The following is a 15,001-nucleotide window of genomic DNA, read 5'->3' on the forward strand; positions in this document are numbered from 1 at the left end:
CCTGTCAACTTGACAGTCCACTTGGTGCTGCTCAACTGCAATAATGGAAGAAAATCATCTTCAAAAGGAAATGAAATGCACTCCACAATGGGAAACAGGCACACATTATCCAGCCTGCCTATCTGAAAGCAGCTCAGGGTTTAATACTGTCTATAGAGACTATAATGTCCATTTTCTGACTTTCATGGTACAAACCAGGATTACATTTCAGAAACGGTATGATGCACATCTATATACCTCTCTTGCCTGACTTCAGACTCAAGGAAGTGATACCCTAGTCTAAGCTAAGAGGTAAGTCTGGTGTTTTCAGCCCTCATCTGAGACCAGTAGGAACGCTAACAAGAGGTGTAGGATCATACTGTGCGTCAACATCACGAGTGCAACCCTGCCCACCAAAACCACCAATCAATCCAGTGGACAGTCCCTAAAGGCAAAGGCTGTAATACCAGATAGATCACACTGTCCCATGAACTCCAAACCAGTAGTCTTTAAGAACAGGTACAAGGTCCAGAAGCACTCTTGCTATGATGGAGATGGGGTGTGTATCACGAGGCAGAAAGGCCCAGGACTCACATTAGCACTCAGTGTTCGATTTATTTGCAAGATGTCACACAAGTAGCATTCTCCCCTGTTTTTCACTGATTTGATTCAGAACATCAATAGTATCTCTGATCAAGGTCTCAAAGATCCCATCAGCTAGCTGCATCTTCACGCACAACTCGTCCTCATCATAGTTCACCCACTGGGCCTCCTCCTCGTGAAGCTCCTGTACCTAGAATTTAGAAAACAGAAAGGTTAGAACATTACTGTCACACAAAAGCTAGGAGATTAATGATATTTGCTGACTTTGTAAACCCATGCATGGGAATACAGCCCAAGGAAATAAGTCAGAGAAAAATGGTAATTTATATGATGTTATCAATAGCCCTTTTAAGCTGCAAAAAGTTTGAAAAAACTCAATTGTCGAATAAAAATTTCAAATCTGTCAACCTTGACGATATTTCAGTATTTTATAGATATTAAGGATTGCAAGTATGTTGTCTCTGTCAACACAGGAGAATTCATAGAGGAATTTTAGGGGGAGAGAAGCAAGCAAATTTTTAGATATAAGGATTTACAATTATAAAACGCATATATCAAAAGATAATATTGGACATGATTCTGGAGTATATAAATAAATAAGCATAATTTCATATTTATGGAGTATTTTTTCCCTTGGTCATGCCATGTGGCTTTGTGGGATTTCAGTTCCCCAGAAGTGACAGTGGCAAATACTAAGCACTGGATCCCCAAGGAATTTCTCCCCCTCCTCCTTTTGGTATTAGAATATTCTTGAAATGTGCTATTGCTCAAGTTTATTTTAAAAGTTACTGTTCTATTTTATAAAAAATGCTGTCTTTGCATTTTAGGATTTGGGGATTCCTAGCTTCCCTGGTGGCTCAGAGGTTAAAGCGTCTGCCCCCAATGAGGGAGACCTGGTTTCGATCCCTAGGTTGGGAAGATCCCCTGGAGAAGGAAATGGTAACCCACTCCAGTACTCTTGCCTGGAGAATCCCATGGACAGAGAAGCCTGGCAGGCTGCAGTCCATGGGTCGCAAAGAGTCGGACACGACTGAGCGACTTCACTTTCAAGGTAAACTAAAAGGAATCAAATCAGAACAAACTGTCCAAGATGCTTTGCTTGTTGACAATAAACGTTTAAAAACTACTTATACAAGGAACAGATTAGACTTAATATATGTAATGATACTCTGAGTGGGATGGAGGCCAGGTGGAGGAAGTAGACTGTCAACCCTGAGCCAGTCATGAATTCAGCAAAGTTAACTGCAGTGTAGAGGTTCTCAAACCAAAGTCTTCCTCATTCTATTGTCTTCCTCTATTTCTTTGCATTGATCACTTAGGAAGGCTTTCTTATCTCTACAGTATAAAGCCGACCAAATTATTAACCATTGCCTTCTCCTGCTCTTTTGAATTACAATACCCAAATATCACTTACAAACAAAATTTGAGTATATTAAAAAAAAAAAGGAAAAAAAAGCCCCAAACCCTGTATAGGAAAACTAGCTGGCAAGACTATCAATTCCAGCAAAAGTGGAAGCATAAGATAATGCAAAAAAGTTCTTGCATAATAAAAAATGTTTGTAATTCATAAAGATATCATAAGAAAGGAAGGAGATTTTAAGTATTAGAATAAATAGGGATTTAAAAGAGTGGCAAGTGTTGCAACTACTTAGGGGGAGGAATTAAGAGACAAGAAAGAAAAAGAATAAAGCCAATGATATGTCTAAAAAAGTACCTGAGGGAACTGGAAGAACTGGGGAAAGGCAATATTCTGAGAGACAATAGCTGAGAATTTTCCAGAACTGAATAAAGACAATGAATCTACAGATACAATAAGCACAGGGAATCCAAAGTAGGAAGAATAAAAATAAATCCATGACTAGACACATCCAGAGAAATTGCCAAATATATAAACACATGCAATCTTAAAATAGAAAACAAAAAGAAAAGACAAATTCCCCCATAAAGGACTGTCAGCATATTCCTCAAGATCAACAACAGAGGTCAGATTATAATGAAATAGTATATTCAAATTGCTGAAGTAAAAAGGGAGTAAGAGCTGAAATAAAAAGATGTATAGACAAAGACTACAAAGGTGAAAACTGAACTCAGAATGAAAGATGAACAAACAATGGTTCCTCTATTAATTTCTGTTCTTTTCTGTACTTCCAATATATTTATTAAACATATGAAAGATTTGGAATAGTCATGAAACCAGTAAAAAAAATTAACCTTATTAATAATAAAATTGTTAAAAGAAAAATGAACTTTTTTTTTTTTTTACAAAGATCAAAACATTAGCCAGTATTGGCAAAGGTAAAAAGACGCACCACTCCTGTATCAGCTGGTGAGTATGTATAACTGGTACAACCTTTCTGGAAAACAATCTGACAAACACATACAAAAGCTTTAACATTCTGCATATACTTTTAATCAGCAACTCTATTTCTAAGAATTTACTGAGTAAATTATTGGAAATAGTTACAAAGATATACCATATTGCAAGATACTTATTACAACAGTATTATTTCAAAGAATAAAAAAAAAATGATTAACTGATTAAATAAACCATAATACATAATTCCACAATGGACTATTTTATTTCCACAGAAATTAAAATGGAAATTTATTTTTAAAATGATATACACTTAATAACAGGAAAATCCACATTTAATTAAGTAAAAACAATCAGAATATGAAAGAAACTATGATCCCAAACATTAAAAAAAATTCTTTGTATAAAAAGAAACTCTAAGGATATTATGTCAAAATAATTAAGAGTTTCTACATGGTAAGATTATCATGACTGTTTTCTTTTAAATAATCAGTACTTTACATTTTGAAAATGAGCATGATTATTTATAATAAATATAATTTTAAAAACTTATTTGAAATTTCTATTTTTGAGACCCTTTTCATTTGAATTGATGGCAAAGTTTCTGTTTTACATGTTATGACAATTGTTTTAAATCTCAGTTCCTCTAAAATGCACATAAATTAGAATCTCCAAATGCTAAACTGGCTAAATACAATAGTGGGAATGGTGATGATGACCAGTTTATTTAGTGTTTCTTGTTGATAATGAACTCAAGTTGATAACAGTATCATTTCACTAAACATTATAAAAAATGAACTCATGAAAAAAGTTACATAGGCCCAGGCAGTTCAGCTCACTCTCCAGCCACACGGACTTTTTGGTTCCATACTCCTTCCCATTTCACGTCTTTGCACATGTAGCCTCCTCTCCCTGAACTGCTCTTCTTTCTACACAAAACTCAGGTTGTGCTTATTCATCTTTAAGATCTCAGCTCAACTGTCACTTCCTCAGGGAAGCCTTTCCTGACCATCCTCATTAGATAAGTTTCCTGTCAATGCTTTTACAATAGCTCCCTATTCTTCTATTTTTATAATTTATAATTACACATTTGTATAATTATATACAATGGCTAGCTTCCACCACGGAGAAGGCAATGGCACCCCACTCCAGTACTCTTGCTTGGAAAATCCTATGGATGGAGGAGCCTGGTAGGCTGCAGTCCATGGGGTCGCTAGGAGTCGGATACGACTGAGCGACTTCACTTTCACTTTTCACTTTCATGCACTGGAGAAGGAAATGGCAACCCACTCCAGTGTTCTTGCCTGGAGAATCCCAGGGACGGGGGAGCCTGGTGGGCTGCCGTCTCTGGGGTCGCACAGGGTCGGACACGACTGAAGCAACTTAGCAGCAGCAGCAGCAGCTTCCACCAACAAACTGTAAAATCCACGAAGGCAGGGACTATGTCTGTCTTGCTTACTACTATAACATTGGTCCTTAATTAGCACAATTCTTGGCTGCTGCTAAGTCACTTCAGTCGTGTCCGACTCTGTGCGACCCCACAAACGGCAGCCCACCAGGGCAGCCCACCAGGCTCCCCCATCCCTGGGATTCTCCAGGCAAGAACACTGGAGTGGGTTGCCATTTCCTTCTTCAATTTTTGGCTAAATGCATGCAAAGATGATTTATAGGGAATATGACCAATTCAACTGATAGAAGGGTAAATGAATGTCTCTTGGTGTGCTTTTTCCTTTAATTTCTAAAGAGGTGGAAGAAGTAACATTGTGGTAATTACTAACTCAAATCTAAACCACTGCAGAAATATGAGAGCAAGTTCATCTTGAGAGGCAAAGATCTATGAATTGGTTAAAGTCCTGCTCTTATTTGTTAGGCAAGTCACTTAGTATCTTTGAATCTCATTTGTAAAACAGAGTAACAGTCTATCCTACCTCATATAATTATTGTGAGGATCAAGTAAGATATGAGAAAGAATATTTAAACCAATGTTTACCTAGTAAAGTTATTACTGAGTAAATGAAGCACTAGAGGTACATATTTGGAAAAAATTGATAAACTTAAGCATTATATTTTTTTTCATGATAAAATACAAAGTCCAGAGTGAAAATGCTTGGAGATAAACCTGAATCAACTAATACCTGAGTTTCCTAAGGTTTGCTACTACTTAACATCTACTGTAGTCCATGGGGTTGCACAGAGTCCAACACGACTGAAGTGACTTAGCAGCAGCAGCAGCAGCAGCAGCAACATCTTAACATTCTTTTAGGGAAGAAAGAATGAAAGCCTTTTTTCTCCTTTTTTTTTTTTTTTTTTGGTTGCTGTTTGATAAGCACTTTTCTAATGCTAGAAAATATACTTCAAAATGGAATAAATCCTGTCCAGCTAAATTTCTGGATGAAATGATAACAGCTAATGTTTATTGAGTTATGTGCAAGGTACTGTTCTATATATATACATAAATACTCATTTAATTCTCTTAATAATTGTAACAGGTAGGTACTATTATTCTCATCTTCATTTTGCAGATAGAGAAATGAGGCACAAAGAGATTAGATAATTTGTCCAAGATTACACAAGTAAAGTGCCAAAACAAGGGATTTAAATTCAGGTGGTCTGGCCCTCATCTATACTGGTCTCTTTAAATTCAGAACCTTAAGTTTGTTTCCAAACATTTTATTTCTCAAGTTCTCCACACCTACAAGATACTATTAAGTTAAATATTCATCTACTGAATTTAAAAGAAAGCAATTTTCAAAACTGATGGGCAGAGAGACATGCAGCAAATGAAGACTTTAAGACTTTACTATTATAGACTTGGGCTTTCCAGATGGCTCAATGGTAAAGAATCCTCCTGCCAACGCAGGAGACGTGGGTTCAATCCCTAGGTCAGGAAGATCCCCTGGAGGAGGAAATGGCAACCCACTCCAGTATCCTTGCTTGAAAAATCCCATGGACAGAGGAGGCTGGCGGGCTACAGTTCACAGAGTCACAAAGAATCGGACAGAACTGAGCACATGAGCACATCATATACCTAAGATCAATTATATTTCCTTTCCTTTTAGACTCTAACTACATTCTGATTTTGGAAAAGATGGTCAAATAAAAACAATTCAGTTATAGACACTGACCAGGATATGATCCACTCGGTCTCTTTTCTTTCTTCCAAATTTCATCATTTTCTGCCAATCTGTTTTGTGGTTTGGCTCCTTTTTAAGACTGAATAGCTTGAGTACTTCAGTTGCTATGAAGTTCTGTGAAAATAAGAGGAATGCATGAAACACAAACTTTTTCAGATTTAGTACTTATAAAGCAGTAAACAGATTTTTGCTAAGAATACAATGTTTATTAAAAAAAAGATCACATTAATGCAGGCTTCTTTCATTTACGGTTCCACTTAGCAATTTGAAATGAAAAGCATTCCCAAATGCTCAGACTTTATTCACTTAAAGAATTTTTGTTTCTATACAACATACAAAAAAACAAGTAAAACCCACTGATGAATTTGCAAAAACAAAAATCACTTTAGAGTCCCCTCTACCCAAGAACCACTGTTAGTTTACTTCAAGCTGGCAAAACTACAAAAGAACGTGTAAAGTAAATCTCTGAATAAGGCTTTGGTTGGGATAGTTTATTTTGAAGCACCAAGATTCAAGTATGTTAAATTAAAAAAATACTAATCAACACTTCAGTTTGAGAGGCATGGTAATTTTACTAACAGTATTTGAACTATCACCCTTTAAAAAAGCTTTACAAAATGCTTTAACAATATTTTTGTTGCTTTTTTTTTTTTTAAATTCCTGCCTTATAGAAGGTATTCTTCAATGACCTGAGGATATAGACATACAAGATACGCATTTGAGATGCTGCCATTGCTGTTTAGTTGCTAAGCTGTGTCTGCCTCCTTGTCATCCCATGGACTGTAGCCCGCCAGGCTCCTCCGTCCATGGGATTTCCCAGGCAAGGATACTGAAGTGGGTTGCCATTTCCTTCTCCAGGGGATCTACCCAACACAGGCATTGAACCTGGGTTCTCCTGCATTGCAGGCAAATTCTTTACCACTGAGCCAGCTGGGAAGCCTCGCTATAGCAATATTAAAATTGGTAGGAAGCATCACTGTGTGTTATAATGATGTACATGGTCTGACGAATGCTGGTATATATTATGTATCTTATTTCAACATGTTTGTTCTTTGTTACCAATAAAATAATATTACTTTCTATGGTTCTATTAAAAAAAACAATGTCTCTCTCACACTCACATTCATACACACACACACACACACATGCATTCAAGGATATATCAACTGCTGGGGGCTGAAAGGAATGGAGTGCACCGGGGCTTTGAAAAAGCCCCCTAGGTGGTTCTGATAATTCATTTCTCAAAGTCGAACACTATTTTAAAAGTTTTTGTTTTTTTAATCCATCAAGCCAATCTTTGAAAACTTCTTTTTCTCCTGCTTTAAGTTAAGCAAAGGTCAGCAAACGTTTTCTGTAAAAGACCAAATTGTAACTATTTCAGGCTTTGTGGGCTATATGGTCCCTATTGCAGCTACTCAACTTTGTTGTTGGTAGTAGGAAAGCAGGCCTGGACAAGATGTAAATAACTAGGTGTGGTTATGGCAACTTTATTTTTAAAAACATGTGGTGGCCTGGATTTGGCCTGTGGGCCATAGTTTGCCTACCTCTGATGTAAGCATATATCTCATAGATATCTGTTGGTATTCTGTCAGTATGCCTATTTTTAAAAGCTTTCTATAGTTAACAATACTGTATTATATACTTCAAAGTTGCTAACAGAGATCTTAAAAGTTCTCATCACAAGCAAAACAAATTTGTAACTATGTGTGGTGATGGATGTTAACCAGACATATTGTGGTGCTCTTTTTACAGTATATACAATCATTACATTAAATACCTGAAACTAATATAATGTTATATGTCAATTATATCTCAGGGAAAAAAAAGACCAAATTGTTTAGACAGTGCCTCCTTTCATGTTATATACCAGATTAATGTGTATGCTCGTTTAATGTATTTTCATCGTCCAGATATACAACTGAATAATGTAAGACAATACGTAAGTAAAATAAGTAATTGGAGGCAGACTCTCTGGGGAAAAAATAGTTTCTATGATCAAATAAGTTTGGGAGACAAAACTCTAGAGCCTTGCTACTCAAAATAATCCTAGAGTCAGCAACAACAGCATCACTTCGGAGCTTGCAGAAATGCAGAATTTCTGGTCCTACTCCAGATCTACTCCATAAGAAATCTGCATTTTTACCAAAATCCCCAGGTGACTCAGATGCACATTGAAGTTTGAGAGGCACTGCAATGGGAATATAACCTTTGCTATATAGTTCAAGAACAGGTGAACAAGCAGAGAGGTTTTCACCCATGTGATTTTAAAGTTGGTTTGTTGAGAGTCCCTGTAGCTTCAGGGCACTTAATCTTTTCAGGGGCTTCTTAGACAACAAGCAATATTTTTTATATATCACACTATCCTACATATTTCAAAACCACATAACCAATCTGAAACCTCCAAAATCAAAGATGGAAAGGTTATATCATTTATGTGTCTAGGGTTGGCATATTTGATATATGTCTTCTGATACTTTTAGAGTATTATACCTATCTCTAAATCATTAAGAACTCACCTAAAGCTCGTACGAATTCCAATAATTTATCTCCCCGAGTATTTGCTAATTTCTTAAAAATATTATAAAACATATGTATATGAAATTACCATTACGTTTTATTTTGCAATAAGTTGAGGGTTCAGGATTCCCTGTCACCCTCATTGTTCTTTTGCTCACAGACTGAATGAACAAATATTTACTGAATATCTACTATGGAACAGGTCTTGAGGGCAGAAGAGTGAATAATACAAAAGAGTACCTGCTTTAATGACATTTATAGACCTGTACAAAAAGAAGATCAAATAAAAAAAGGAGATACTTTGTAGTTTCCAATTTACCTTGATTTCATCAAGGTTATTTGGATTTTTCACTCGTCGGAAATAACTGGAGTTGATTCTACATGGCTTCATCCAGACAGGCTGATTCAAGTTGGGATCCTCAGCAAATATTTCCTCAAAAATCTCTTTTGTTAAATCAAAAACCGCCTTGATAGAGAAAAAGAAACACATGAAATGGCTAAGAATCCAAATTTCAGACAACGGTGAGAAGTTTAAAAATTAGAATTATCCTTCCCTGTTACATACCTGCTTGTACACCCTTTTACTAGTACTTTCTATATCTAGACCCTTACTGGCACAGCCAAGCAGTTTTGCAGGAATACTGATGCTGTGAAGATCATGACCTAATTCTTTCCATTTCCAAAGTTCTTCTGCTGCATCATGTACAAGAATTTCTACTTCCTCTGCAGTATGTGGGACTGCCAGTAACGTTTCACACGGCTTTTCTGGAGCTCTTTTAGGTTCTGCCATTAAAGGTACAATTGTTTCTTCAGCCTTGTTTTTTTGGATCTTGTGAGAAGAGCTCAAACCAAAGTCTTCATCAAACCAGTCTTGATCATCTCCCAACACGCTCAGGAACTCCCGGCTGATCTCAAGTTCAGCAAGTCTCTTAGCAAGCTCTTCCTGCCCACTGGCACCAAATACTGGACTTTCCTACAGAAATGGAACCATTCAAACAGATCACCACTTAGTAAACTCAGGTCACTTAACAAGTTTGGGCTTTTTTTCTTTTTTTTAAGACAAACTACATACATTACTTGTATATTTGCTATTTCTCTATAAACAAGCAAAATAAAAACAATATAATGGCTACTGATGAACAATTTAAGAAAAACTACCCTATTTCCTGTAATTCTATTTACATAAGCCTTATTATTCAGTTTTTACAAAATATGTATTGATTAGTTTTTTCCTTTTTGTATCACCATTACTCTGTTTCTCAAGTAATGTTTTACTTCTGGGATATGGAAATGAGATAAAATTTCTCACCTTTGGTGATCATCTGGTTCAAGTTACTCAAAATCATTACTGTTGTTCAACTGTCCATGGGCACCCTAAACAAGTTGATGGCCTGAGTATATGTCACAGTGGATATATTTCAGTTGTACCAGAGTCAACATCACAACTGGCAGTTTCTGCAAGGCAACTATGACTGAGTACATATGTGAACAAACGATTTCATAGGCAAGAAGAACTGGGTTGAGAAACAATGGAAATCTCCATGAATAAATTTGATCAGTGAATCTGGAAGGGAATCTAATCTGTGGACAGTATACAGGGGTTTTCAACCCAGCATAAATCTGCCTGTGTTTGTGACAACTCTATAGTGACCACTCATGACATAATAGAGGACAATTATACTTCAGACAGAAAAATAGCTACATGGCCTTTAAAAACTAGTACAGTGATCTGTATTTAATAAACAACACATCACCAAAATACCTATTAGGAGTTACAGAATTAAAGTGTACCACAAAGGCAAGGTTAATTGACATTTTTTTTCTAAACAAAATACTTACAGGTCTAGGACACATATCTGGTGAGGAAATCTCCTCTTTCTCATCTTCCAATTCAGACCTTAAGAAGCAACCCGGAACGCTTGGTGACTGTTCCTCAAGATTTTGGGATAGGCCATGGGGTGGTACTTTCTTTTGATCCTCAACAAGAAGCTCCTGATTGCTAAGCTGGATTTTTTCATTTCTAGCTTTTTTGATTTGTTGTAGTTGATTGACTGTGTCTTTCACAAAGACTTGGAGCAAACTGTCTGTCAGTAAGCTGACTGTTTCTAGCTGTTCCTTTGACTTTTTTTCCTCACTTACAGATGACCTCAGCTGGGCTTCCAATTGGTTCTTCTCTCTTGCTAACAGGTCCAGAAGTGGGGTAGAAAGCGTTTCTGAAACTTCGGGATGTAAGTTCTCTTCCTCTTCAGTCAACTGTTGTTGCTTCTTTAACTCTTCAGAAAAGGTATTATCTAAAGTATCGTCTTCTACAACAGAAGAAACCTTTTCTGTGGCATCAGAAACAAGGTCTTTGTTTTCCTCTGAAGACATCAGTGAGTCCACTGAATTCTGCTGGTGAATATGGGCTTCGAGTACCCCAGGAATGTCCTGTATATTGTCTGTCTCTACTTTAAGGCTTCTATCAACTGAGGCTTCTGTGTCATGCACACTAGGTAGAGATTTCTCATAAAAATATTCAATTGTATCCTTTTCTCTGTCAGAAGTGGGACCCTCGGTATCTTTTTGTTCTTGATTATAATATTGATATTGCTCATCTGAGTAAGAGTCTTCATCTTCATTTATGTCTACATAGTCATCAAAGTTTTCTGGAATGTGAGATATTTTTTGAGGAGGAGCAAAAATCCCATGCTTCTCTTTGCACACAAAGTATACAATGCCATCATATGTTCCATTGTTATTTCCTTCAGGTTTATCCAACTCCACTCCAGCCCAAAACCCTTTGGCAAAACTAGTCACACCTTTGAACCGAAGAGTTCCTGGCTGAACATTGCCAATCAATACCCTATCACCAATGTGGAAATCAAGTAATTCATCTGCAAGAGAAGCTGAAGCCAAGGAAGGGGATTCAGTAACTCCCCGTTCATGCTCTACATCACTGCGCTCTTTATTTTTCATAAGCTCAGTGGGGGACTTGAGTTCTAACAGCCTTTCAGAGTGGACACTGCTATGAATAGAAAGGCTTTTCTCACTGAGGCACTCGCTGATTTCATCATCACTACCAAAGCTAGTGGCTCTACTTCTAGAGATGCTTGTTGCCTGTAACTTCTCTCTGCAAGACTGAGAGTCTTTCCTGAGTGACAACAAAGACGCCACCTCAAAGTTATCTTTGTACAATTCAGCTGAAATGTCTTTCTTGAAAGACGATACATCAAAATCTTCAGAGTACGATATCTCTTTAGATGCAAGTAGACGCTGTGACCAAGATGAGTCTCTGCTCTTTATATTCTTTTGTACATGAGTCTCTTTTTCTGATTGGATGTTTGGACTATGACTGATATCTTCATTTGACTGTCCCTCTTTCGTTTCTTTATTATGAAGATTTTCAATGGCTAATCTAACTAAGTCTTTCTGAACATTTATAGAATCTAAAGGAAGATCTTTTCTTGAAAGAATTTCAGATGAATCTCCCTGTTCCAGGTCTAGCTTCAGGAAGACATCAGCCTTCCTAGACTGTTTAGAACAGGCATCTTCAATTGCACTGTCCTCCAATTTTGTATATTCTACTTCTTGTATTTCTGATTTTTGACTAGACTCTTCTTCAGCCTTGGCACCCGATACATCAAGAATTCTATGAGAGGCATTTAATTCTTTGAGAAGAGATAATGAAGGGACATTTTCTAGAGAATCTCCAGATTCAGCTCTTGTCCTCCTTGATGATCTCAGAATTGGAGAAGTCTGAAAGTGCTCTTCTGTCCGACCATCCAATTCAGTCATTCTCTTTGCGTAGGCAGATGAAGATTTTTCCGATACTGATCTTTCAGAACCTGTCAATGCAGCATCTTAAAGGGGGAAGAAGAAAAAAAATCACATCAAAATTACTGAAATCACAACTTTCAATTTCTGAAACCAAAGTTTAAATAAAAACCAAATATTAGTGAGAAAAAGCTCTGGTCAGTAAATATGACCTGTTTTATAGGTTACCATAGGTAGTAAATTTTTCCTTTATGAATATACACTGTACCAAAAATAAATAGAACATTTAAAAATAATTAAAAGACCTGCACTCAATATGCCAGCAAATTTGGAAAACTCAGCAGTGGCCACAGGACTGGAAAAGGTCAGTTTTCATTCCAATCCCAAAAAAAGGCAATGCCAAAGAATGCTCAAACTACTGCACAATTGCACTCATCTCACACGCTAGTAAAGTAAGGCTCAAAATTCTCCAAGCCAGGCTTCAGCAATACATGAACCGTGAACTTCTAGATGTTCAAGCTGGTTTTAGAAAAGGCAGAGGAACCAGAGACCAAATTGCCAACAACCACTAGATCATCAAAAAAGCAAGAGAATTCCAGAAAAACATCTATTTCCACTTTATTGACTATGCCACAGCCTTTGACTGTGTGGATCACAATAAACTGTGGAAAATTCTGAAAGAGATGGGAATACCAGACCACCTGACCTGCCTCTTGAGAAACCTATATGCAGGTCAGGAAGCAACAGTTAGAACTGAACATGGAACAAGACTGGTTCCAAATAGGAAAAGGAGTACGTCAAGGCTGTATATTGTCACCCTGCTTATTTAACTTCTATGCAGAGTACATTATGAGAAACGCTGGGCTGGAAGAAGCACAAGCTGGAATCAAGATTGCTGGGAGAAATATCAAGATACGCAGATGATACCACCCTTATGGCAGAAAGTGAAGAGGAACTAAAAAGCCTCTTGATGAAAGTGAAAGAGAGTGAAAAAGTTGGCTTAAAGCTCAACATTCAGAAAACAAAGATCATGGCTTTTGGTCCCATCACTTCATGGGAAATAGATGGGGAAACAGTGGAAACAGTGGCTGACTTTATTTTTTTGGGCTCCAAAATCACTGCAGATGGTGACTGCAGCCATGAAATTAAAAGACACTTACTCCTTGGAAGGAAAGTTATGACCAACCTAGATAGCATATTCAAAAGCAGAGATATTACTTTGCCACCAAAGGTCTGTCTAGTCAAGGCTATGGTTTTTCCAGTGATCATGTATGAATGTGAGAGTTGGGACTGTGAAGAAAGCTGAGCACCAAAAAATTGATGCTTTTGAACTGTGGTGTTGGAGAAGACTCTTGAGAGTCCCTTGGACTGCAAGGAGATCCAACCAGTCCATCCTAAAGGAGACCAGTCCTGGGTGTTCATTGGAAGGAATGATGCTGAAGCTGAAACTCCAATAGTTTGGCCACCTCATGCGAAGAGCTGACTCACTGGAAAAGACCCTGATGCTGGGAGGGATTGAGGGCAGGAGGAGAAGGGGACTACAGAGGATGAGATACCTGGATGGCATCACCGACTCGATGGACATGAATTTGGGTTAACTCCAGGAGTTGGTGATGGACAGGGAGGCCTGGCGTGCTGTGATTCATGGGGTCGCAGAGTCGGACACGACTGAGCGACTGAACTGAACTAAACTGAAAAATCTGAAGTTTGGTATAATTTTTTAAGTGTTGTCTTAAGTTATAAAATTAAGAAAAATGAATCAAAGTTTATGGAGAAATTGATTCTCAAATTATGCAAACACAGAATTGGATGAAGCATATTACATATGTTTTTCAAATAGAAAAGCAATAAAGGAGGGACAAATGTACTAGTATATATACTTCTAAAAGAATGAATTTTCCCAGGGACTTCAACTAACCTCTTGAATGTAAAAAAAAAAAAAAAAAACCCAAAAAACACCTATTTCTGCAAATATTAGCACTTTAAAGAAGAAAATAATTAAGATTCAGTGAACCAACAAACCAAGAATTAAAAGTTTTGAATTCAAATTGCTGCTTTGTCATTACTGCCAGGTAGGCTTTTTCATGCCTCAGTTTTAATTCCTCATTTAATTATACTTTATTTTCAATAGTTCTTATTTTTCTTTGGACTCGACTGAAAAAAATGTATATAACCACACAGCTGAGAAATAGTGGAGGCCAACAATTACACAATCAGATGCAAAATCTGATTAAGGGAGAATTTTGAGATGCTGATGACACCCTCATAGCCATTTTAGATCAATGTCTTTATGATTCAGTTTTTGTCAGTTACTGGGACAATAAAGACTGATTCATATAACTTATGCATAACCCGTAAATCACTTTAAAATATAAAAGTAACTTAAAATATTAAATGATCTACTATCTTTAGAAAATTCACTTTTTAACCAAATAACTTAGAGGCAGAATTGCATAGGCATTTGTATAAATCTTTAGCCCATGTAGATACAGTGTGATTATTTTTTCTAGTTACATACCAACATGTTCAGCAATAGACTCCAGGGATCCTCTGGATCGTTCTGAGTCTGTCAGTGATTTCCAATTCTTTGCTGTTTCAGATCTTAAGCAGAAAAATTAATAAACAGAAATAAATGTATTGCTGCTACTATAATAACTGGTAACAAAAAGCAGTCGAATTGACTAGACGACTTCTTTCTACT

General features: G+C 36.9%; 1 protein-coding gene across 8 annotated transcripts in view; it reads right to left on the reverse strand.

Annotated features, from left to right (window-relative positions):
* Positions 1 to 574: 574 nt before the first annotated feature.
* CEP350 (centrosomal protein 350) overlaps positions 575 to 15,001 on the reverse strand; it is a 157,495-nt gene continuing 143,068 nt past the window's right edge. For all 8 annotated transcript variants that reach the window (XM_086343533.1, XM_086343529.1, XM_086343531.1 and 5 more), the window contains 6 exons: positions 14,819 to 14,901; positions 10,387 to 12,386; positions 9,113 to 9,520; positions 8,867 to 9,013; positions 6,022 to 6,144; positions 575 to 772 (listed from right to left, as the gene is read on the reverse strand). In XM_086343533.1, the coding sequence (XP_086199659.1) occupies positions 608 to 772; positions 6,022 to 6,144; positions 8,867 to 9,013; positions 9,113 to 9,520; positions 10,387 to 12,386; positions 14,819 to 14,901 (2,926 nt within the window). In that variant the 3' untranslated portion in view covers positions 575 to 607. The remainder of the gene's footprint in view (positions 773 to 6,021; positions 6,145 to 8,866; positions 9,014 to 9,112; positions 9,521 to 10,386; positions 12,387 to 14,818; positions 14,902 to 15,001) is intronic.

Source organism: Bos grunniens, chromosome 16 (genome assembly GCF_055505025.1).
Source record: "Bos grunniens cultivar Pamir isolate PY7600 chromosome 16, Bosgru_T2T1.0, whole genome shotgun sequence".
Taxonomy (NCBI): Eukaryota; Metazoa; Chordata; class Mammalia; order Artiodactyla; family Bovidae; genus Bos; species Bos grunniens.